Raw genomic sequence first — 26,973 nt, forward strand, 5'->3', positions numbered from 1 at the left:
CTGGGAGGGAACGGAGGAGGAGTTTGATAATTTTGTCCACTATCTGAACAGAGAAAACAGGATGAATATGTTTTTTACCAGTCTTTTTGGAGGCAAAAGGTTAGAATTCCTCGATGTGCTGGTGGAGATAGAGGAGCTCACCATCTCCACTTCTGTTTTTAGGAAACCTAACTCTTGCAACACGCTGCTTCATTACCATAGCTCACACCCGACCCACACCAGAGACGCGATTCCCTACAGCCAGATGCTGAGGCTCAGAAAGGTGAATAGTGAGGATACAGGGTTTGAGCAGCAGGCAGAAGAGCTTAAAGCAAGAATACTAGAGAGAGCATACCCAGAGAGAATAGTGGAAAAAGCCAGGGAGAGAGCTCGTAATATGAGCAGAAAGGAGCTACTGTATAATACACGTAGTAAACAACACACCAGACCAGATCGCTTCTCCTTCGTGTTCGGTAGTTCTCCTATGAATGAATTGATTAGCCAAGTCATTAAGAAACATTGAAGAATTATAGAACAGGATGACGATCTCAGGGATAAAGCAATAAACAAACCCATCATTGCACTACGCAAAAATAGAACCCTAGCTGACGCCATTAAACCTGTCCCCATTAAAGTCAGAAATGAAACTTGGCTCAGTGCATCAACCCCCAAAGGTAACAAGAAATGTAACTATTGTCCCCAGATGCTTAATGTATCGGTCATATGTCTAAACGGTGTCGACTGTCATATTAAGAGTTTGATCACCTGCAAAACCACCTTTGTCATATATGCCATTATCTGTGAATGCGGAAGATTTTATATTGGCAAGACTAAAAGAGCTCTATCAGTGCGGTATAAGGAACATTGTTACTCGGAAACAAGGAACATTGTTACTCGGAAACAGTGCGTACGGGAAAAGGGGTACCAAGACTCATAGAGCATGTTAAGCATGAACATCAGAGTAATATTTAATGCCTGAAATACTGTGGACTAGAGAGGGTTAACCAACCCGAAGGTGGGGGAGACAGGCATCGAGTTCTGCTCCAGAAAGAAACCCTCGGGATTTCCAGATTGAATGCACTCGGTCCACTGGGTATGAATGAGCGCAATGAATTTGCACCATTCATTTAATGTCTTTATCTGTTTGCACTTTTTTGCACTATTATGTATTTAAGCACACCTCCCACGGAGCTCTGCGTCATCCTCAGACCGGAAGAAGCGTAATTGAACGTGAAACAATTGTAGTCTATCAGTGAAGACGTGCCTGCTCCTCACTCCCCCCTCCCTGCACGATTGAAGTGAACCCGAATAAAGCTACTTGAAGACGCATACTACCGGTGAGTGCCCGCTTTTTTCTTTCTCACCTCATTCACATTATAGTAGTTATATTCCTGTATATAAGAGGCAGTATTATAGTAGTTATATTCTTGTATATAGGAGCAGTATTATAGTAGTTATATTCCTGTATATAGGAGCAGTATTATAGTAGTTATATTCCTGTATATAGGAGCAGTATTATAGTAGTTATATTCCGGTATATAGTGGCAGTATTATAGTAGTTATATTCTTGTGTATAGGAGCAGTATTATAGTAGTTATATTCTTGTATATAGGAACAGTATTATAGTAGTTATATTCTTGTATATAGGAGCAGTATTATAGTAGTTATATTCTTGTATATAGGGGCAGTATTATAGTAGTTATATTCTTGTATATAGGATCAGTATTATAGTAGTTATATTCTTGTATATAGGAGCAGTATTATAGTAGTTATATTCCTTTATATAGGAGCAGTATTATACTAGTTATATTCCTCTATATAAGAGCAGTATTACAGTAGTTATATTCCTTTATATAGGAGCAGTATTATAGTAGTTATAACAACTTGTAGAGCAGATCTGAGTTTGCACCAGAGTCCATAAGGTATCTGCTGTACACCCATGAGCTAGGATCATCCAAGTGAGGAATCTAGGCAACGGAGAGCAGCATGGAGGTGCAAAAAGCTACTAAAGAACGCTGCAAATCAATCCGTTTATTCAGTCTCGACAGACATGTCTGTCGAGGCTGAATAAACGGATTGATTTGCAGCGACTTGTGGTGAGTGCAAGCTCTTTTTTCTCCTTGTTTGGATTATAGTAGTTATATTCTTGTATATAGGAGGCAGTATTATAGTAGTTATATTCTTGTATATAGGAGCAGTATTATAGTAGTTATATTCCTGTATATAGGAGGCAGTATTATAGTAGTTATATTCTTGTATATAGGAGGCATTATTAAAGTAGTTACTAGAAAATGTACCCGGCGCTGCCCCAGTATAAAGTGTCAGTGTGTTAATTAGATTTGTTCCAAGGTCACCCAGGAGTCAAATCTATGTCCTTTTTTTGTTTAAGGGGAAATCGCCAGGAGCCCTATGTACCCCTATATACACTATATACCCCGACAGTTCTGCACAGTTTATGTAAATTGTAGCTTATCCACATTAGAAATAAACTAAATACATTAAACATCCTAAATACCTAATGGCCAAACTGAGATGTCATGTGATCTGACTTTATACAGAGCCTGGTTATATACAACATTGTCAGTGTTTTACAGAGCCTAGTTATATACAACATTGTCAGTGTTATATACAGCCTGGTTATATACAACATTGGCAGTGTTATATACAGCCTGGTTATATGCAACATTGGCAGTGGAATATACAGCCTGGTTATATGCAACATTGGCAGTGTTATACAGTATACAGCCTGGTTATGTACAACATTGGTTGTGTTATGCTGAGCCTGGTTATGTGCAACATTATATATGTAGTATATAATTGGTGGAGGTCCAATATACCTGTAGTGTATAGTTCTGGGTGTGAGTTTCATCATAGATAAGGTCAGAAAACTTGCAGAAACCATACAGTACATGACTTCTGAGAAGAAACAAAATGTTTACACTAAATCTGCTATAACTTTTAAGTTTTACTGCTTCTGATCTTCAGAACTTCCTCCTTATATTGCAGGACCCAAGTGTGGAAATAACTTTCTGGATTATTAAATGCTGGATGAAATGTATTTTATGTTTGTTATGATTCCAAGATATAAAGAGAACACGTATGTAAGATAATATTTAGTCATCAAATACTGCTATTTATAATTCTTTTATTCATCTTTTATTATTTTTACCTTGATAGACATAATATAGAAAAACACATGAGGATTTGTAAACATATAGAAAGTGCTTCTGTGTTTCCATACAAAGACAGCGGAATACGAATATATAATATAATTTCCCATGTTGTATGGATCCCCCATATATAGAGCAATCTAGAAATATATAGAAAAAATAGAGATTTTTCTGATTGTGCTTCCCCCCCTCTGTAAAGTATATTTTCTGACTTCAGACATCGAGATCCTTTGTTCTTCGCAGTATTCATCCCGATGGCTTTGTTTTTGAGGCTGTAAATAGGTAAATTGATACATATATTAGACATTGAGGGATTATGACAAGAACGTAGAAACACATAGTTGTTGCACGCTCCATAGTATATGATGTCAGGGAGATACTGTATTTTCTATAAGTGTTACTGTGTGGCGGTGTACCAAGGGACCATGAAGCCCCTACAGCTCCATAATTCCAGGGCTTCATCTGCAGCTGTATAGGTTCAGTGCACAGGTCTCTGGTTTATGTATAGGACATAATACTACTGCCCTATACTATGCTGATTGGCGTCTTCTGGCAGCAGTGATATGTGTTAGACTTGGGCTACAAGGAGACATTTGGCCACTTGTGAGTGATGGTACACGGCACTACCGCAACGTAACTCAGTATAGCTCTATGGAAAGGTTGAAGGACAGGCCAAGTGATTAGTAAGATTTTCAATGAAGTTGAGAGAATTTGAGGGACAGCATAGCATGGAATCATAAGATACATAGAGGACCCATAAGAGGGACTACACAAACTATTACTATACAGAAAATAAGACAGTGCCTTATATTAATCTTTGTTCCCAAATAGGCACTCTTTTCGGGGTGAGTGGCACCGGGAGGGAAGGAGAGAGGTGAGCGGCATGGGATAGGCACGGGTGAAGCACGGGGAGGGAAGGAGAGAGGTGAACGGCACCGGACAAGCACAGGGAAGGAGGTGAGCAACACAGGACAAGCATGGGTGAAGCACGGGAAGAGAAGGAGAGAGGTGAGTGACCCCGGACAAGCACACAGGGGGAGAGGTGAGCGGCACGGGTGAAGCACAGGGAGAGAAGGAGAGAGGTGAGCGACACCGGAAAAGCACAGGGAGGGAGGTGAGCGGCATGGGACAGGCACGGGCAGGGGCAGATTAACTTTACCATAGGCCCCGGGCTGTTCACCAAGCCTGGGCCCCCCCACCCCATTGTAACTATGGCAGCACTAGCCTGGCGTTCCTAGTACAGGACAGATAATGTCATGATGTCCTAATTTGTGCAAAATTGCCATTAAAAAAAAAAAAAAAAAAGTGATTTATTTTTTTGCAAATCATGGCGGAAGTGTAGCCAGGAGACAGTACACCACTAAAAGTCTTTTTGGGTGGTCATGGGCCCCCCAGCTCAGGGCCGCGGGCTGCCGCCCGAAACGCCCCTATTATAATCCACTACTGGGCACGGGTGAAGCACAGGAAGAGGAGAGAGGTGAGCGACACCGGACAAGAACAGGGGGAGAGGTGAGTGCCACCAGACAAGCACAGGGGTGGGAGAGAGGTGAGGGGCACTATACAAGCACGGGGAGGGAGGAGGTGAGCAGTGGTGGGTGGTGGTGGACGGCCTTACTTGCGAGCTGGTGCCTTACTTCAGGATAGTTGGTAGACTAGTTGGGGTGTATTATTTCAGAAGGAGATGTCTTTTTTCAGGGAAACATGGTAGATTGATATAGGACGTATAGAATCTTTTTTGTTAATACCAAATACTCACCCATAATTCTTCACACCTTGGTGTCCTGTCGATTCTTTTATCCCTCGGTTTGTTCCACATCATTCACTTCTCCAGATTTAGACTCTTCCACCACCCCGTCATTACTTGCAGTCTCCTCTGGCTCCAGTAGGGTTAGTGGTGTAAGTTCTCCTGCTTTATCTATGGTTCCCTCTTGAGGTAGATTATGTAGCTCATTCTCTTTAGGTTCATCACTTGATGATTTTCCATCATCATCTTCATTACTTATGGCTTCTACTAAAGTGACTGTGTGCTCAGAGCCAATAATTTCTGTGTTTCCACCATCTCCCGATACATCTTCATTCTCAGCAGTCCCATCACCTGTTGCATCTTCATTCTCAGCAGTCCCATCACCCGTTGCATCTTCATTCTCAGCAGTCCCATCACCCGTTGCATCTTCATTCTCAGCAGTCCCATCACCCGTTGCATCTTTATTCTCAGCAGTCCCATCACCCGTTGCATCTTCATTCTCAGCAGTCCCATCACTCGTTGCATCTTCATTCTCAGCAGTCCCATCACCTGTTGCATCTTCATTCTCAGCAGTCCCATCACCTGTTGCATCTTCATTCTCAGCAGTCCCATCACCAGAAGCATCGTCATTCACAGCAGTTTCATCAGCAGGTGCATCTTTATTCTCAGCAGTCCCATCACCAGGTGCATCTATATTCTCAGCAATTTCATCAGCAGGAGCATTACCAGTTGCATCTTCATTTACAGTAGCTTCATCACCAGGAGCATCTTCATTCTCAGCAGCTTCATCGGCAGGAGCATCTTCAGTCTCAGCAGCCACATCACCAGGTGCATCTTCACTCTCACCAGTCAAATCACCCATTACATCTTCATTCTCAGCAGTCCCATCACCAGGTGCATCTATATTCTCAGCAGTTTCATCAGCAGGAGCATTACCAGTTGCATCTTCATTTGAAGCAGCTTCATCAGCAGGAGCATCTTCATTCACATCAGCTTCATCAGCAGGAGCATCTTCATTTGCAACTGCTTCATCAGCAGGAGCATTACCAGTAGCATCTTCATTCTTAGCAGTTGCATCTTCATTCTCATCAGTTGCCCTACTAGGAGCATCTTTGTTTGTAGCAATTTCATCAGCAGGAGCATCTTCATTCTCAGCAGGAGCATCACCAGCTGCATCTTCATTTACAGTGTTTTCATCAGCAGTAGCATCTTCATTCACAGCAGTTTCATCAGGAGGAGCATCTTCATTCTCAGCAGTCTCACCAGCAGGAGCATCTTCATTTGTAGCAATTTCACCAGCAGAATTATCTTCATTCTTAGCAGCAGTGTCATCAGGAGCATCTTCGTTCACAGCAATTTCCTCAGCAGCATCAACTTCATTCTTAGCAGTTGTATCACCAGTTGCATCTTCATTCTCAGAAGTTGCATCACCAGTTGCATCTTCATTCTCAGCAGTTGCATTAGCAGGAGCATCTTCATTCTCAGTAGTTGCATCACCCATTGCATCTTCATTCTCAGCAGTTTTATCAGCAGGAGCATCCTCATTCTCAGTAGTTGCATCACCCGTTGCATCTTCATTCTCAGCAGTTTCATCAGCAGGAGCATCTTCATTCTCAGCAGTTGCATCGGCAGGAGTATGTTCATTCTCAGTAGTTGCATCACCCATTGCATCTTCATTCTCAGTAGTTGTATCACCCGTTGCATCTTCATTCTCAGCAGTCACATCACCAGGAGCATCTTCATTCTCAGCAGTCACATCACCAGATGCATCTTCATTTTCAGCAGTTGCATCACCAGTTGCATCTTCATTCTCAGCAGTTTCCTCACCAGTTGCATCTTCATTCTCAGCCGTTACATCTTCATTCTCAGCAGTTGCATCGGCAGGAGCATCTTCATTCTCAGCAGTTGCATCTTCATTCTCAGCAGCTGCATCTTCATTCTCAGCAGCTGCATCGGCAGGAGCATCTTCATTCTCAGCAGTTGCATCGGCAGGAGCATCTTCATTCTCAGCAGTTGCATCTTCATTCTCAGCAGTTGCATCGGCAGGAGCATCTTCATTCTCAGCAGTTGCATCGACAGGAGCATCTTCATTCTCAGCAGTTGCATCTTCATTCTCAGCAGTCACATCACCAGGAGCATCTTCATTCTCAGCAGTCACATCACCAGATGCATCTTCATTTTCAGCAGTTGCATCACCAGTTGCATCTTCATTCTCAGCAGTTTCATCACCAGTTGCATCTTCATTCTCAGCAGTTGCATCTTCATTCTCAGCAGTTGCATTGGCAGGAGCATCTTCATTCTCAGCAGTTGCATCTTCATTCTCAGCAGTTGCATCGGCAGGAGCATCTTCATTCTCAGCAGTCACATCACCAGATGCATCTTCATTCTCAGCAGTCACATCACCAGATGCATCTTCATTGTGAACAGTCACATCACCAGATGCATGTTCATTCTCTATAGTCACCTCAGCAGGTGCATCCTCATTCTCAATCTCAGTGGTTACCTCTTCAGGCACATCTTCATTCTTAGCACTGACATCACCATTTGCTTCTTCAGTCTCAGCATTCATCTCTTCAGGCACATCTTCATTCTCAGCAGTCACCTCTCCAGTTGCTTCTTCAGTCTCAGCAGTCACCTCAGCAGGTGCATCTTCACTCTCAATAGCCTCACCATCAGGTGCATCTTCATTCTCAGCCTTGGCAGTCACCTGCTCAGGTACATCTTCATTCTCAGCAGTCTCTCCTGTTATATCTTCTGAAGTCACCTCAGCAGGTTCATCTTCATGTTCAGCAGTCACATCTCCAGTTGCCACTTCAGTTTCATCTGTCACCTCAGCAGGTGCCTCTTCATTATCATCTGTCATCTTAGCAGGTACATCTTCATTCTCAGCAGTTCCATCACCTGGTCCATCTTCATTCTCAGAACTCACGTTACCAGTTGCATCCTCATTCTCAGCAGTTATACTTTCATGTCCACATGCATCCTCCACAATCCCATCTGGTGCCTCCACTTCATTCACAATGTTCTTTTCGTCAGGTGTGTTTTGATGGTTTTCATCTCCCACTGTCTCATATCTACTTTCCTTCAATATCTCTTCTTGCTCTTGTTTATCGGGTGACTCTTGTAATGTAGTATCCATCAACTCTGTGAAATACAGATCACATCATTACTATACATACTGTACCAATGGGGAAAACTTTGGCCAACTCTACTCCAGCATTATATTGATAACTGCCCTGGAGGACACCGATTCTCTAAGGACTGGACACCAAAGAAATCTATGGGAGGAGCATGTAGGATTTTACTTTCCTGGACCATTAATGAGTCAACCAGTAACCACTTTAACTACCCAATACACCGTAACCACTTCAGTATTTTGAGATTGTATAGTAGTATTATTTGGGCATGGCAAATAGTAGTCCCATTAGTTAAGGAGGGTGTGCCCCCAAAGTGAATGGAGCCTAAAGGTGCCCACATACATGAAATTATCAATGTGTAAGGAAGCATCCAGTGGATGTTTGCTTGGCCAAAAAGCATTGGCCATGGTTAATTTCAACACCCAACCATTTGTTCTAAAGGAAGAGCAGATCTGAAGTTCTGCGTGTCCCACTGAGTACATGAACGGAATAGTGTGTGCACATGGGGGATCATAGTAACATAATTAATAAGGTTGAAAGAAGACAAGAGTCCATCAGGTTCAACCTAGGGAAATCCTACTGTGGGAAGGCAAAAACCTCTATGAGGCAGATGACAATTGCCCCATCACAGGGAGAAATTTCCTTCCCGACTCCAATGGTAATCATAAGGAAAAGTAGTCAGCTAAAAAATGTTGAAGATGTATGGTCACCATAAGAGGTAATGGACAGGAGGAAGAGAGGCAGGAGAATGAATTCAGAGTCCTAAAGGGCCAAAACGCATGGGCAGAACAAGGGCCATCTTTAGATTCCTATTCTAGAATACTATTGCTGTTGGTGAGTGTGGAGTGAGACCCCATTTAAAATGAGTCTGTATCCACAATCCGCCCCCCCGCCCCAAAAAAACAAAAAAGCACTTGTACCTTTTGGATAGCTGCTTTTAATCCAAGATCTGTCTTGGGGTCCGTATGGCAGATAATGCGGTTGTTGTCCTAAAAAGCTTTTAAACATGCAGCCTTGTGTCAAATTGGCATGGCCTAGAGTGTCTGTGCCCTGGGCTTGCACTCCCCCTACGTCCCTCCTCCCCGCCCTCTTCATCATTAGGAATGCCCCAGGCAGGTATTCTCCTATTCATGGCACATGTGCTGGATCGTTAATGCACCTGTGCCGTGCTCAGACAAGTGAGGAATAGGAGAAAGTCTGGAGGGGCCAATCCTAATGATGAGGAGCGACGGAGAGGCAGAGCAAGGTTAGGGCAGAGACATTCTAGGCCACGCCAATTTGACACAGGGCTGCCAGTTTAAAAGTTGTTTTTAGGACAATAACTGCATCACCTGCCGAACGGACCCCAGGACAGATCTGGGATTAAAAGCAGCTATCTGAAGGTACAAGTGGTTTGGGAGGGGGGGGGGGGTCAGATTGTGGGTACAGAGTCGCTTTAAAGGTTTTCTCATTGAACTCTTTGGGGAGATTTATGAAAGGGTGTAAATAAACACCTGGTGTAAACTGCCCACAGCAACCAATCACAGCTCAGCTTTCAGCTCTGGTAAAATAAAAGCTGAGCTGTGATTGGTTGCTGTGGGCAGTTTACACCAGGTGTATATTTAAATCCTTTCATAAATCTCCCCCTTTATGTTCTACTTCTGCTTTAATATTAAACTATAGATATAAAAACCACTCGTTCTTACCTGTCAGTATCGCTTTAAGGTTGTCCTCTTCATCTGTACTGGAGTCACTGGGTTCGGGATCGGAATCCAGACTTTGCTTATTGTCAATGGCCTCTGCTATCTTTTCCTGGACTGATTTGCAGTCTTTAAGAAAAACAGCAAATTTCACATGGGGTAAAGGAGGAGAAGAGTTGCGATCGGGGCAAATGCACTTACTGCACACAGCCAGAAGCGCAGAAGCAGCTGCGGGGGGGAGGTGTCAATGTGACATCCATGCAGGAGAGGAGGCAAAAGCGAGTTCATGCACAAACCATGCACAGGAATCTTTGGGATCATCGCCACTGAGGCTGCACGTTGATTCATATCATCTATTTTTGATCATTGTTATAACAATTTGGTAATCAATAAGGTTTGGGAATACGCACCTCCTATAGTGTTCTCAGCAAGTTCATAGAGAGAACTGTAAAGAGGGAGTCGGTTTAATATAGTAACTATTGAACATGGTATTAGAAGAGTCCCCTCTAGAAGTATCCACTAAGACCTCTTGTGATCATCTGTGGAAGAACCTGGCAGCAAGTGTTCAATTGCCCTGCAGCGCCACCACAGGGGAAATGAAGCATAGCACATTAAATCAGTAGTGTAATGTAAAGACATGTTAGGTTCTCCAGAGAATATGGAATAAATTTGAATTAACTAACTTATCTATTGTTTGGGGTATACAGCTCCTATTCAGACTTATGTACCTCCATAGTTCCAGACTACAAACAAACCCATGTAGTCTGATCCTGCACTCATGTGTTATTTCAGTCCAATTGCCTTCTCTTCTTGCCAAATTACAGACAGAAGAGAGTTAAGTTGGCCATTTGTTTGTAGATAGCTGTCGACCTATCTCTCCCAAACCCCTTTAGCTCGACCAGGTGTACATATACTCTAAATGTCAGAATAGGAGAAAGCCAATGCCAAACTACCATGGCAGCAGCTTATCTCATTGACAATAAAGAGCTAGGACATTTTGAAGTCCACAATGCCAAGAGTTCCCTCCCCAGACATCAGGCGAGAATCAGGAGACCCCCAATACACATTATTATACAGTCAGCAAGTGACCCCTGGTCATATGTACTTGTCTGAGGCCAGTGATTGGCTGCAGCAGTCCTCTACACAGTGTACGGTGAGGTAACAGGGTACTCTGGACCAGGAACAACCGTAGGGGTGAGTATGATATTTTTCCCCTCTCACCCCCCTACCACTGGAAATGTTTTAACAAATAAAAAAAACTGAATCAGACTACACACAGTCACTGTAGTCTGTTACCATGGAGACACAAAGGTCTGCACAAAACAGATTTTTAATCAACCCTAAGTTTTACTTTTTTTTTTTTTTTTTTTAGATGCATTGAATCAGAGAAATGTTTGTGTAAGTGTTCATACCCTTTAACAGTACATCGCTATAAAACAGGTGTCTGGCAAATGATACAAAGCATTTTACAGCCATGATACCATGTGAGAAGCTGGAAACGCTAGTTGGAGGTCGTAATTTCATTGACCCTTTAGTATTATGGGGTGAGTGCTGACAGTGTTACCAGATTGTTCCTTAAGTTTTAGCTATTATCCTTCTCCAAGGAAAGTGATTAAGCCGTGTCCTTAGTAGAAGCCTTTTCTCTAAGTACATAATAGCATCGGTAATTGCTCACTATGAAGGATAAATGGTTACAGATGGCCGACAGTCAAATGTTTCCTCTGCACTCTACTGTGAGGGTAACCCAGATGGGAAACCTGCAGTCCTATGTAACCCTATAGGTAGAAATTACATCAGGCTATTGAGCTGTGTAAAATAAGCATGTTCATGGTGTGAGTTACACAGAATCATGTTGCAAGGCTACTACCAATAGTGCACACCATAGAGCAAGCTCTCTTTCTTCTGGAGGACAGCTATTTTGCATACTTTTTGCAGTCCTCAAACGTGTCATATAGTTGAGGAGAAAAATCTCCATTCACCTAGTTAACATAGGACCACGGGGAGGTCAATAGGTGTGGACAGGCCTTACAAATGTTTCAAGATTTCAAAGGGTTGGTTGGTATTAGTGTTGAGTGAGTATGCTCGACCAAGCTCCGGGGTGCTCCAGCTTAATGCTTGACCGAGCACCTCAGGACACAGCATGTTTCAGAGCTCCTGGCATCATCAGTCATTATGATGCCGATAGCTCTAAAACTGTTTCAGGGTACAGTAAAGTAAACAGTTTAACAGTCATACTTACCTGTCCATGTTCCTTCTGATGCCCTCTAGTGCCAGCTCTGGTCCCCGAATAAGTGACAGCCTGCTCAGTCAATCACTGGCTGCGGCAGGATAGAGCTGTGATTGGCTGAGCGGGCTGTCACTTATCAAGGGAATGGAGCTGGCACAGGAGGGCATTGGGAGGAGCGTGGACAGGTAAGTATGGCTGCTTTATTGTTTTTTATTATAGCAGCTGTAAGTTTCTGCAAGACACTTTAGAACTCTGTATGTTGGCAATTGACAGCATACTGTGTCTCTCAGAAACCTATTACATTTTTTCGTTCAAATGTTTGTATATTTCATTTAAAGATCCCTTCAAGGGAAGAAATATACAAAAATTAAAACGGACAAATGCAATAGGTTATCCAGGCACCCTTCATGCTGCCGAGCAGGGGACATCTAATTAAATACTCGAATCTCCCATTGATTTCAATGGGGCTCATTACTCGAGCATTAAAAAATACTTAACTCTAGTAACAAGCACTCGAGCATTTTACATGGCTGCACAACCAGACTACACACAGGGTTTGTTTGTAGTCTGTAACCGTGACGACACATAGATCTGCATAGAAGCTGCATACACAATGGTAAGTTATTTCTAATCATGTATTTGTATTTGCAAATTTGTCCTTTTGTCCTTTTAGATGCATTGAGGCATTTATTATTGAGAGAGCATTTAAAGGTTTATTCCAATCTGAATGTTTATGGCATTTACACAGGATGCCCTTTAGCTTTGTGATATGGTCGGGAAGAAACAATCAGCTGATTGGGCTATTTTACACAGTTAATGCAACTCCCATAGAAGTTAATGGAAGCTGCAACCAGAGCTGCAAAGCTAAATACCTTTTCATAAGAGTTATGTATGCGACGTACTGTAGCTAGCGGTGGTACGCTGTCTGTGAAACACCCTGATTTTTTATCATTATTTATTATGCTGCTAGTCAGCCAATCTATATAATTCAGCTAGTATTACTTCATTTACTTGTTTTTTTAATCTATAAATTCCTGGAATCCTTTCTTTTAGTTGGGTTATATGATATCATAGTGACCCCCTGGAAATTACATGTGTTTCTGGGTTCTCTTGCAGAACCACCTGTATAAGGATATGTTCACATGACGTAAGAGACCGGCCGTTCCGTGACCCAGATCGGCCAGATGATCTTTCGGGCCGCAGAGCTCTGATGCAGGCGCATCCGTGCGCGCCCACATCAGAACTTACCACAGCACACTATGAAGCAAGCAGCCGCTCGCTTCATAGTGTGCACTGACAGAGCTTTCTGCGGCCGCTATTCAATGAATGACAGAGATGGTACTGGCTCTAGCTGCTCATAAGATGCTGTACTGATGCATCATGGGATTGATAATAAGTTTTGGAGGGGGGAGAATGTAGCTTGAAATCTGAAATTCAGAATGGTGGCTGATCAGAGGTAACATGACCCACATACAGTAATGAAATGCATAGATGCAGCAGAGCTTGGAGGAAACAGATGACACTGCAGGAATAGTAGTGGTAAGTGTGCTTTACATGGGCAAAAAAAAAAAAAACAGGAGCGTTTCTTTAAAGTGTTACTATGCCCTTGCCTGTGCAGCATGATACACTTTCAGAATGCCGACGGGTCCACAGTTCGCTCCTAACGTGACCCGTCTACGGAACTGGCGGAAGCTGCATATACTGTATTAAACACTTATACTCTTACAAAGCAGTCTATGGAGCTTACTGCAGTTCGGTAGACCGGTCACGTTAAGAGCAGGCTACGGACCTGACAGCATTTTAAAAGCGTATCCTGCCATGCGGGCAAAATGATAGTTACACTTTAAGGGGGAGCTACACAAGCTGTGTACAACAATCTTCCCCATATATTTGTACTCTCATTTTGTTAACATCTAATACGTATTAAAAAGAGAATAAAGAATATAAAAAGGGAAAATCTAAATATAATAAAAATATAAATACATGTTTAATACACTAAATAATTTTTTTTTCTTACCCACTACGCATAACAATAATCCAAATATCATATATTTTACCTTTTAGCACAAACCTTCGGTCCTCTGCCTAAAAACTAAAGCTTTAGCTGTCCATGCATGATGGGAATTTTGTAACAGCTGGAGGGCCGAAGATTCCCCATCCCAGTTTTAGCCGAATATTTCAGCCTGGTTTTCGTGTGTAACTTGCTGCCTCTTTTATGCGTTTACTCAGAGTCCCTCAGTATAACGTGTCTTAAGGAATCAATCATAGAGATAAGACTCCAGGTTTAATGAGAGAAGAGATGACAGAGAAGAATCACTGTAATTACATATTTGGCTTAAACATTATTTTTTCATGTCATGTTAAAAAAAATTTACACCCAAAAGATAAATCTTTTTGTAATTTTTCAAATTTACTGAAAACTTTTTATCTTAAAATTATTTTTACAATGTTTTTTTTTTTACAATTTTTTTTCACCGCTTCTCTTGGTGTAGCCGATAGACAAAAGAAGTCAGAGCACGGAATGTGTAATCTGAGAAACTAATGGCAAGAAAATGGCACGACACTCAATAATTTATTCCGTACATGCTGTACTAATTCAAACACGCTGAAAGAACAATAACACACAAAAGAGCAAACAAAGGGAGAAGCGATACAATGCCGCAACAACGTTACCGTGGAGCCGCAACAACACAAAGCCGCTGATTACATAACATTTGCATAGCAATTTATAAACTCTGACAGCTATTTAACCCTGAATACACTAGAATCCTATTTGTGAGAATAATTATTTGGGGAGAAACTTTTTTTTTTTAAGAAATTAGTTTTTTAAAGAAAATTGAATCACTAGTAAGTCATATTTGCCGTCAGCTTCATACTCCCAGAAAAAACTAAGGGCCCTATTCCACGGACTGAGCAACGATGTAAACAAGCACCAATCTGCTAGATCGGCGCTCGTTTACTGGGCCTATTCCACAGCCCTGATGATCTTTAAGCGAGGGCTGCAGGGACATCGTTACCGATGTCCTTGCAGCCCTTACAGCGAAACATTACCTGTCCGGGCTTCTCCTGCGCTCCGTCTTCCTCCCCGAGTCTCGCGGCGTAGCATCAGCTATGGTGTGGCCTGACTGAGCTGTCAGATCTCTCAACCAATCACTGGCCGCGGCGGTCCTGGCCTGTGATTGGCTGAGCGGTCTGACTGCTTAGTCAGGCCGCTCCAGAGCTGCTGATGCTGCGAGCAGGATCCGGGGAGGAAGACGGAGTGCAGGAGAAGCCTGGACAGGTAATGTATGCTGCGCTTCTCAAATCGTCGGTAGCCCGCCGCGCACCGCTATTCAACCGTAGTGATGCGCGGTGGGGGAACGATGATTTTATGTCTGGCCCTAAATAAACGATCAGCCGATGACACGATCATCGGCTGATCGTTTTCTCTATTCCACCGAGCGATAATCGGGCGAATCGGGCCTAATGGGGCTGATTCGGCCGATTATCGCTCCCGTGGAATAGGCCCCTAAGTCAGGCTGCGTTCTCACTATGTTTTTGCAATCAGTTTTTTATCCGTTTTTTTGCAAAAAACGGATGAAACAAACCTATGCCTTTGTGTGCATCCGTTTTTCCATTGCCTTTTTATTTAAAAAAAAATTGGATCAAAACGGATCTGTTTTTTTTTTAACGGGCACAAAAATAAAGTTGACTAAGTTGTTGTGTACGTTAAAAAAAAATATTGAGACGGCACTCTGCAGTGACATCACTGCAGAGCTCCAGATGAATATTCATGAGCAAGGGAAGATTGGTGCACCGTTGTCCGGCCCCAGTGCACTAAAAGCCTAATTTACATATTGATTAAAGTGAAAATTTTATGGAAACAGTTCTGAGAATAAAGGTAAGAAAATTATGTTTATCCTCAGTGTCCTGTGCTCTATGCAGGTTATAAAGTCATCTAATCTGCTGTTAGTTAAAGGGGTATTCCAACCCTCTACAGTTATCCCTTATCCACAGGATTGTGGGGCATCTGACATCCCATGATCTCAAGAATGGGGACCCAAGTCTCAAGAGCTGCGGGTCATGCATATGCACCACTGCCCCATCTATTGCCCCATTTTTATTCTATGGCATGTACTCCTCCTTCCTCTGTTTGACCACTAAGATACCATGACCACGGCAGGTCCATCAGACGCAGTCAGTACCTCTCATGTGACAAGTTATAATGGTTCTTCCGGCCACATTAAAATTCCCTTCCCAACTATGTTGGTGGTAACATCCAGACTGAAAGGGTGAGACATGATATCTAAATTATCTTGTAGATTTTACTGTGATTTTGAATAATTATTTTGTAGATTTTTACAAAAAGGGTCTCCTAACAATAAGCAGATCACTACTGACCCACTACTGGGCCATCAGCTCTTCAGGGGCATTTGATCAGGGTCAGGCTCTCTGTAACTACTCTCTTCTTTGTCTTTTAGAGGGGGTTCCTTTCAGGACCTTAATTTTTAAAGGATATTTGAAAATATATTTATATAAATCAGAGTAACTAATCTATTTTTACATTACAAGGTCTGTTTTCCATTATTGCAAATGGGAGATAGAAAAGAATTGCATTGTGCATGCTTTGTTGGGTAAGCACACTGGTAGCACGATACAGGTGGCATGCAGGAGCTTGGAGGTGCACACCACAGATCACTGCCTATACTCACCACCCTCCTCATCACTGCTGTGTTTACGCTCTAAGTCATCTTCTGCCTCAGATTTGTCCTCCTCATCCAGGTGACCTAAGGTTTCACCATCATTTACCTGCCCATTATCAGGACTCATACAGTCCGTCCTCTCTTCCTCTATATCACCATGACCTTCAATGTTCTCATTAACAACCGTATCACGTTCCTCCAGATGTGTCTCCAGAAACTCTTTGTCCACTTCTTCCGGTTCTTCCGCCTCAAGATCCTTGTCTAAATCCTGATTGTCCATGTCTTGCTTGATTACCTTAATTTCCTTCTCCTGGTCACTTTCTGTCTCGTGGTCACCATCTTTGTCCTCATGATCGGAGCCTTCATCACTTGAGGAGCTATCTACTGAACTGCTGGATGAAAATGATTCTGTGCGTTTCCTATCTACAATGGGGAAAGAAATGTGAAATCTTAATGTTTGCTCACAACCAGGCACCAACATGTATAAGGATCTGTATCATGGGATCTTTTGGGTTACAATTTGTGTTGAGTGCATCCGAGTGCGCATTGAGTTTGGCAATGTTATCTGAACTCATCTGAAGTTCAACATTTGATTACTCGTGGCTGCAGAAGTTGGATGCCATCTTAAGGCTGCAAAGAAAACATGGATACAGACTATGACCTATGGGTGTATCCATGTTTTCCAGGGCTCCCTAGGGCGGCATCCAACATCTTAGGGCTATCAGGAAAACATGGACACAGTCTATGGCTGTATCCATGTTTTCTATGACTCACACAGGCGCCATCCATCCTCTGCAGCCGTGGAGAATCAAACAACAAGCACAGGATTTGAATAACGTTGCCGAACCCAAAGATTTTGAAAGATCTGCTCAACACTAGTTAAAATATATGGAGGCATCTCAACCACCTCACCTCAACCTATCAAAGTTTCTACCCTATGAGAGAATTTGTATCAACTCTATGAGTAAAAGTGTTTTTGTAAGTCATCAACCAGAGTTGAGTTTTTATTGTCTATATTTGCCTTAAATAAAGAACACTATAGACAACTAGACTTCATTAGGTAAACATTATCGACTTGATTGACATTGTCATAATTACCGATACATTGTATTTTTCATTGGAGTTATATCAACAATCCCAAATGACCAGACACCACTTAGAAATCTAGTCGGCCAGGCCAAGCCAGCAAGTTAGTCAATTTTGGATAATTTTCCCAAAGTCTTCAAACCACAACCACCATATTGAATTTTCAATGTAGAGGGTTAAAACAGTTGTTGAGTATTATATGTAGAAACTTTAACTTTTTATTCCTAACACAGTGCAACTCTGAAACATAAGCCATGACTTACTGAAGTTCTGTTCCTCTGATACTTCGGTCCTATATTTTACTTTCATAGGGAATTTAAAGGGGGATGTTTAGTGACAAACATATATCTTTTCATGGGAATCCTTAAGAGAACACTCCAAGTAGAACTCCAAGCACTGTGTTATGTCTAGTGTAAGACCTGAGGGGTTGGAGCAAAACACAGGGATTTTCTATTTGTTGTTCATTGACTCTCTGTGTCAGGCTCCACCCCCGAGGTCCTTGTATTTACTGCAAAGGGAGGAACCCTAATAAATTATAAAATTTCACTTTTGTTTGATTCTTTAAATACTATACACTAAATACAAAAAAAATAAACAAAGTAATAATCCAAACATAGGCTTGATATGCTAGGAGGAGCACCGAGGAAAAAAAGACTCCAAAAGCGAAACACTTTATCGACAGTGTACTGCTGGAAAAATTAAATTACTTACAATTTGCATTGTCACCACTCTCATCATTTATGCCTCCATAGCACCATGTTGGCTTCACACCCTAAGGTTACAAACCCACTTGCCGGATCTGCAGCGAGTCTCCTTGCTGCGTTTTTGCAGGGAGACTCGCTGCAGATCCCGGCCCTATACTTTCAATAGCAGAGAAACTTGCAGCAGGGATGTACATCCCTGCTGCGATTTTGTCTGCAGCCCGCCCCATTAACCCCCCTGCCGCCGGACATTATACATTACCCGGTCCCCGTTCCTGCTTGCTTCGGGGCTCACGGTGTCTTCACGGCCCGCCCGGCCAATCAGTGCGCTGCGGCGGGGCAGCGCATTGATTGGCCGGGCGGAACGTGCCGGGAGCCGCTGAAGCAAGCAGGAGCCGGGATCAGGTAATGTATATCCTGCCCGCCCCCCTGCAGCCCCGATCGCCCCCAGCCCCCGGCCGCACGATCGCCCGCAGCCCCCGGCCGCACGATCGCCCCCAGCCCCCGGCCGCACGATCGGCCCCAGCCCCCGGCCGCACGATCGCCCCCAGCCCCGCAGCCCCCGGCCGCACGATCGCCCCCAGCCCCCGGCCGCACGATCGCCCCCAGCCCCGCAGCCCCCGGCCGCACGATCGCCCCCAGCCCCCGGCCGCACGATCGCGGCCGGACATTTCTGTGTTAAGCTCCGGCAGGGAATTTATGCAAGTTGCGGCCGGCTATGTACGGACCGCGAACTTACGCCCGTAGTCTACTTACGCTTCCCGAGCACCCTATGTAGCGATCTGACAGGGGTCTTTTACTTGGAAATCTTCGGCTAGCCCCGGACACCCCACAGAACCTTTTGGATCGGCAAAGAAAAGTTGAAAAATGAAGAAATCGCCACTACGTACCGGACCGCATGTTACGCTACGGGCGTAAGTTACGGCATTTTCGTCCTCAAACAATGGTCTGGTTCATTTTTTACGGCGCCGAGTACAATCCGGGCGTGAGTTCGTATGTAGTGTGAACTGTGCAGCCGTACATCGTATACTTTCCATTGTACGCAAACTACGTAAATCTTCGGCCGCTTATTCACGGAACGCGCTATGTCCGGAGACTTATGTAGTGTCAACAAAGCCTAATAGTAGAAAATGTGGTACAGGGCAATAAATTCTCAAAAATATTAATTAGCAGGATCTCTGTCCCTAAATCTGGCACCATCCTCCCCCTGCCTCAAAGTGGCGGCATCACCCCAAAAAGGACAACCCTGCATCTCAGTGGCTTTCAGTAGACACCCTAGAAAATAACTGGTGTTGAACCAAAATACAAATCAAATTTTCTGCCCAACATGTTTCTTCCCATTTGATAAAAAGAGGTTCATCAGGGGATATTGCAAGAGGAGATATTTCAGCTCATGGTGGGCATGGGTGAAAAATCACAGCTGCGCAAAAAGATGTGAGTAGACGTGAGGCTCAACTTTAAGCACAAACTGTCAAGGATCCTAGGCATTAGCCTGAGATCAACAGAGATCCACTGGTTCCAGTTAAGCTTAGCTCCTGGCCTGTACCATTCACAGGGCATTTAAAAGGAGATGTTTGAGGATCAATCTATATCATAAAAACTGTTTTATGTCTATTGTAAAATTTTAGTGGGCACAGCATGAAACATGGATTTTCTCTTTGTTCTTTAAATCTTTATGTTAGGCTCCGCCCCCGAGGATCTGCTTTAGGCGTAATACAGTCATCCAGTTCTGCCTGGAGTGTTTCTTTAAAGAACTTTTTACTGTAACTTACCTGAAAATATAGTATAAGCATTAAGAGACCAATTTCTTTCCATTTTAACCTGAATTTTGCTCTTAGTATGTGTGCAGCAGACATCACACAGTATTAATTCTCAGCATGATTCCTGGTATGCTATTTCCAGCTATGATTATGTATTTAATTAACTGGATAATTAAAATAAGGCAGATTTAATCACATGGAAATGCTGATTGTGGAACGTGCAGATTTAGTCGCCTCGGATTAGAAATTTAAGAAAATGACGAGATTGGTCCCCAAACTAGAGGTCAATTAGTGAATCGTAATCAAAAGGAGATTTCAGCCCCTGATTTTCTGATTTCAAACCTTTCTTCCTCGGCTCGTTCAGCCGTCGTACTCTATGTTCTCTATAGAGAGTCTGGATTTTTCTCGCAGCTGAGTTCATTTCCTCGTCAGCTATGCTATGTTTTCCTATTCAATATGGAAAATACAATATCAAAGGGAGCTGCCGAGTTCAAAGGAAAGAGAATTTATGTAAGGGAGTAATGAAAGAAAACTGAACAGTCTGTGAACCCTTCATCATTAGATGTCAATACCCATCCTTGAGAATCGCAATAAATATGATAAAGAGATGCAAATGGGAAAGCGTGTATATTATATCGACAAACAATAAAGGGGAGCTGGGTAGTTTAATAAATGATAATGGGCAGGGAAATTGCTGCTAAGTTATATATGCCACTTTCAATGTATGGAGCCTTTGTTTAGCCTCGTCATGCTTTGTCTTGTTTTACTTGTCGCCTACTCCTCTTCAGCTTCATTATAGACATATTCTAAGAAGGACTCCATTGAAACAGGTTATTTTTGTTCCAATGGGGTTGGCTTACTTTTATTAATAGTGACACCTATCGTGTTGCGGGGAGAGGCTGAACTGGTTGGATTCGGCCTTGTTCTCCATCCCCACAAGGAAGGGAAAAACATACTAGACAGGAGTGGATAGAGTACCCCGTATGCCCTCCTGTATCCCCTGCCCTTTATATTTATATTCTTCTATCTGTCCTTTCTTGCCGTATTGCTCTTGTGCAGATATTTGGTGGTTTATTTATTTGTGGTTTGTTATTGTCAATTTATCGGCTATAATAATAAAAGTTATGTTTTAGGGCCCTAAGTGTAATTCATTTTTGGTGGATCTTTTCCATTTACAAGGGGCAGTTGGGAACCATTGGATTCATGATTGGTGGCAGTCCCATGTTTTCGTTTCAATGATGTTGCTGGAAATGAAAAACAGCAACATTGCAATGAAAACATGGTGTGATAAGAAAATATACACAAAAGAAGCTGGTGGTGTAGAAAGCAATCCGCATACACGGGGATCACATCTATGCAAAGCTAGCATACAGAAAACTATATGTAGCTGCTTAATCCCCTAAAATAATAGAATTTATATTATTTTAGGGAATTAAGCAGTTGCATAGTTAGTTTTCTGCACCGCTAGCTTGGCATTGACGTGATCACTGTGTATGCTGAGTGCTTCCTCCCCTGACAGCTTCTTTTGTGTATATTTACTTATCACAAAATGTTTTGGTTCCAATTTTGTTTCACTGTTCCAACATTGGAGCAAAAACATTCAGTGATAATATGCACAAAAGAAGTTGGTGGAAGACACCGGGGAAGCACACACAGATTAGCATAGGCTCTTTTTTGTTTTCTAAGTGTATTATTTTGTTTAGCCGCCATTTTTATGAACTAGTTACAAACTCTGCAAAGAAATCAGTTCAGTATCGAACCAAACTTTTTGCAAACTTCGTAACAACTCTCAGTTTGTGAAGTTCAGTTTGCTCACTTCTAGTCCCAGTGCATGGACCCCTTAAAATCACACATTTGTCACCTATTCTGAGCCCCTCATTCCATCTTGTGAATAGAGGATAAATCCTTTAACTCTACGTCTATGCAGGGGATTTGGAACTATGTATCAGAAAAATTATGCCATTAAAGGAATTTTTAAGAAATCAACCAGCACGGAACATTAGACCTAAAAAATGACGCGGTGTTCAAAAAGCCGGAACTTTCCTTTCTTTTTTTTAGGTGGCCTGATGGGATGAAACACCTCCAAGCGCAGCATCAATGCAAAGATGTATCTAGAAAAATCAATTTTTAGTTATGCTACATTAAATAGTAAGAAAATAAGTAACCTTGTTTACCCTCCTCATAGTCACTGTCACGACGCCCATCCCTTTCATCTCTCTCTCTGTCAGAAGCCTCTGGCGCCGCGTTTGATGGTGTGCTACTTCTCCGTTCCTGGTTTAAATCATCTTTTTCATCATCCGAGGGTGACTTTGACTTTTCATTCACTTGATCATCAACCTGTCCTTCTTCATTATGTTTCTCATCAGGTTTGTATTCCTCTACTTCAAAATCTTCATCATAGTCTATGGGAAAGAAAACACGCGAGCCGCACTCAGAGAGAAACTCATATATTTTAGATGACACCAGGTTCATTTCAGTTCAAAGTCGAAGACGCCTGCCTCCCGTATCGGACCGGCAACAAAGGAACGGCAGACGGGGATAGTACGATGGACTAGGAGTAGGATTTTATTTTACCAAAAGACAGACTTCATGTTCTTTACCCATTTATGAACCATATCTGACTTTTTACCAAGACAGTTATCAAGTCATTGGTCAGGTTATCATTGGTCAGGTCTGGTGTTATCCAGTCACAGTATGGGGGTATTATAGATTATCGTCCATACGCCTATTGGTTATTGCATGAGGGTCTAGTCTTGGCTGCATGTGGTGACGTACAGTAAATGTGGGAGTGCGGCCTAAGGCTGATCAGATATCAATATGATGCTTAGAAACTAGAAAATCTTGATCCTGATTGGTGAGGGAGGATGGGGTGCCTGCAGGCTTAGTGGCGGGGCAGCAGCAGCTGGTAATAGGGCACTGACAACACCAAACCACCAACCGATCAGTGCGATCGCAGCCCTGATGCCTCCCCTTAGTTCTCCTGTGTCATAGCCTAAGGCTGAGCCTGATCAGCTTTGCCTATTACATGCATTGCCATACAGATCAGCACTGCAATGTAATATGCCTGTAATAATGAGTGCAGCTCTGGAGAATAATACAGGATATAACTCAGGATCAGTACAGGATCAGTAATGTAATGTATGTATGTACACAGTGACCCCACCAGCAGAATAGTAAGTGCAGCTCTGGAGTATAATACAGGATCAGTACTTACCATCCTTAGCTTCGTCATCAGCCTCATATTCATCTGTCTTGCAATCCTTATTCTCCTCTTCCTCTCCTTCTTCCTCGTAGTCCATTGCTGATCTATCAGTCTTCTGCTCTTCATCGTCATCACAGACTGAGCTTGTCTTTCCTAGTTTCCCATCCACTTCATCATAGTACCTCATCTCACCATCCTCCTCGTCTATCTTTTCTTTGTTATCCCGGTCCTCCTCCTCCTCCTCCTCCTCACTGTCCTTACTGTCTTTTTCCTTTTCCTTGCTCCTTGGTGGAGGAGACGGCTTTTTATCCAGTCCCATTGAAATGATGCACCTAGGGGAGAAACCATCACGGTAACATTGTACTCATAGCCAGTAGACCAAACAAGTCGTCCACAAAGTCTGTGGCCATTAAGCACAAAAAAAAAAATTATATATATATATATATATATATATATATATTTTATTTTATTTTTTTTGGGGGGGGGGGGGGAGTAAAATGGCCGTATTTAGGCTATGTTCACACACAGTAGATAAAATAGGGCTGTAATTTTGACCCTATTTGGCTGTATTTTTCAATGTAATTGCTCCATTGAAGTCAATGGAAAATTAACCATCAGTGCACACACCGTATAGAATAATGTCCGTAATTGATTCAGACCATCCAAATACTGACCTGCTTTTGCAAAACAAAAAGACAGTTTTTTTCCCATCAGTTCATTGTTTAATTTTCACTCGAAATGACAGCCATCGTTTAGGATTATTTTACTATGTGTGAACATAGCCTAAGGGTACTATTACACGGGGCGATGAAGGCCGAATAATATTGTAAACGAGTGCCAATCTGCCAATCTTACTGGGCCTATTACACGCCCTGATAATCATTTAGCAAGGGCTGCACGGACATCATTAGCGATGTCCATGCTGCTCTTGCCCACACAGTTACTACTTTACACGATTGTTTCATCAGCTGATTGTGTCTCTATTACACGGAGTGATAATCGGGCCGAATAGGGCCGATTTGGCCAATTATCGCTCCGTGTAATAGGGCCCTTAGGGGTCATTTACATGCTATGTGATCCACTGACCCTACAAAGCATGATGCCAGGAAACACAATAAAAAGCACTTGCAATTTTGAGAAGTCATTTTGTTTGTAAATACAAGTGTATTTGGGGGTCTTAAAATTCCCTGTGTGAACACCGGTGTAACCGGGAATAAAGCGCTGTCAGTACATTGTTCGGCCTGCACTGGATATTTGGCGCCTAAACCATTGCCTGTCCGGCGTACAGACAGCGGGTCCTCTGTGTATAATACCTGTAACACGGAGAAGCTCCCTCAATATTGATGAATCCAAAATATCCATTCTTGCCCCCAAGCCGCGCTCCCTTGCGATGTTTATATTCACAGCAAGAGCTTAGCCGGTCCACCTGGATCCCATTAATGTAGAAAGTCAGGCTGAACGGAAAACCGCGGTGACGCCTAGAGACCAGAGTGAAGCAGTCTGCAAGAAACCCAGCGCGAAGTCAGTATCCGCAGATCTACTAAGACAGGATTTATACAGTGTACACATTCCTAAAGTTATCTAGGAGCTCGGCAGAAAATGCTCAAAGTAACACATAGAATTACAGAACAGAATTATATCAAGAATTAAAGGGGTACTACTTTCTTTTCTCTTAAATCAACTGGTTTCAGAAAGTTATATAGATTTGCAATTTACTTCTATATAAAAATCTCCAGTCTTCTAATACTTATCAGCTGCTGTATGTCCTGCAGAAAGTGGTGTATTCTCTCTGCTGCCACCTATGTCCATAGCAGGAACTGTCCAGAGCAGCAGTAAATCCCCATAAAAAACCTTTGTGGCATGAACAGAGGTGGCAGCAGAGAGCACTGTGTCAGACTGGAAAGAATACACCACTTCCTGCAGGACATACAGCAGCTGATATGTTTTGGAGGACAAAACAAATCTATATAACTTTCGGTTGATTCGAAAGAAAATATTTTTTGACTGACTTCACCCTATAGCTGTGAGGGCGCTGAGACAACTGTCGCTAACTTTTGCATGTCCATGGCCAACTTTGGTTTGGGTTTCCTAGCAACCACTTGACTTCCTGTTTGGGTGACTGCTACTTGAGGAAATGTCGCTACATGTAGTCAAGTGTTCACAGGAAGTTCTGTCTGTGGTATAGTGGACTCTATTTCTCCATGCACTCTTTTTAGCTCCCTTTCAGCCCTAAAGTCTTGGCCACTTGGTGTTTCACCTGTTTGCAAGCTGATGTTTACTGACTGTTGTTAGGCTTAGTCTGTCTCTAGTAACAGAGACACCAAAATGGAACACAGGACACTGAGGTGGAGTTTAGCTGCTACTATGCATAGGAGAGAAGGAGTCTGTCTGCTTCCTTCAGAGGTCTACACTATGGCAGAAAGGTAAATCAAGGCTTTCCTCCCATCGCAGCAGCAGTTCGGTATTTTGTATGTCCCGTTTCTTGCTGTGATGTGACTGCATCAGTAACCCTCTTCTCCCTTCACGTTCCATTTATAGTGCTGTACTGTAAATCAACCTCCAGCATAATGCCAGCCTGTACAGTTTGGTGCACATTCAACATCAAGGCCTCTAAGTTCTGTGGTGTGATTGGCTGAGGAGGAAACACCTGTTTGTGTTTGGCCCATGCTAATCCCTACCCCTACTAATTTTGTGTGTTTTGTCCTGGATCTCTTTGTTACTAGAGACAGATTTCCTCTGACAACAGAGAGTGGACAGCAGACTGAAGAGAAAAGGAGACACCTAGTGGCCAAGACCAGACCTATTTTTTTGTGATAATGTCATTTTTGGTAAATTAAGTGTTGTGATCATATGGGGGGGGAGGGGGAGGTATGATAGGACAGTGACCTGTTAAAACTACAATTTCATCCTGTTTTAAGACCCTTACCTTCTTCCAGGAGTCTTCCTTTATAGACGCACAGGTTCTCACCCCCACAGTGCTGCTGGAAGACTTTTATTTCGTCTCTGTAGTCGTAATCCTCATGTGATAAATGCACGTTCTTTCCCAGGTAAACCATGGTAATCTTCACGTTACTGTGCAAGGACGTTTTATGAAATTTCCCGGTGTCCTAGAGAAGAAGGGGCAATAAATCAGTCCGTTCCTCCAGTAAATCACCAGCGTAGTGGGCACCGCCGTATAACATCATAACATGTCACATACCAGGTGCAGCTCTGTCTCAGATCACCGGCTCCAGGGAATTTAATAATCTTCTTCAGCTCTTGTCATAAGGTTCTTGTGATTTATTTATTTTTTTTACAATTTTTTTTATGTTTTGGAAAAAAGAAACACTCGAAATGCAGCTGAACTGTCTTATTAGAGCGGAAAGAAGCAGCTGTATTCCAGCTATAGATATAGGAAATTCCCTGTGGAACCCATGCTATGGGTCTCTGAAGGAAGTCTTTTACTACACTGGGCATTGCCTCAGGGGCGGGGCATGACAGGGGGGTGTCCTTGTGTTATGCCCCGCCCCTGAGGTACTGCACAACACACGTGTACTTGAGCCTTTTATTATAACGGGGTTCAGTGACATAATCAGCTCTGCTACGTCTTCAGCTCTGTGGAATACA

General features: G+C 42.9%; 1 protein-coding gene across 1 annotated transcript in view; it reads right to left on the reverse strand.

Moving 5' to 3' along the window:
* Positions 1-5,634: 5,634 nt before the first annotated feature.
* The window catches only part of ERICH3 (glutamate rich 3), a 51,624-nt gene continuing 30,285 nt past the window's right edge, over positions 5,635-26,973 (reverse strand). Inside the window, exons 8-15 of the mRNA XM_069981918.1 lie at positions 26,294-26,474; positions 24,681-24,867; positions 23,380-23,699; positions 22,340-22,567; positions 16,628-17,041; positions 9,716-9,838; positions 5,830-8,037; positions 5,635-5,732 (exon numbers count right to left, since the gene is read on the reverse strand). Of these exons, the coding sequence (XP_069838019.1) occupies positions 5,635-5,732; positions 5,830-8,037; positions 9,716-9,838; positions 16,628-17,041; positions 22,340-22,567; positions 23,380-23,699; positions 24,681-24,867; positions 26,294-26,474 (3,759 nt within the window). The remainder of the gene's footprint in view (positions 5,733-5,829; positions 8,038-9,715; positions 9,839-16,627; positions 17,042-22,339; positions 22,568-23,379; positions 23,700-24,680; positions 24,868-26,293; positions 26,475-26,973) is intronic.

Source organism: Dendropsophus ebraccatus, chromosome 8 (genome assembly GCF_027789765.1).
Source record: "Dendropsophus ebraccatus isolate aDenEbr1 chromosome 8, aDenEbr1.pat, whole genome shotgun sequence".
Lineage (NCBI taxonomy): Eukaryota > Metazoa > Chordata > Amphibia > Anura > Hylidae > Dendropsophus > Dendropsophus ebraccatus.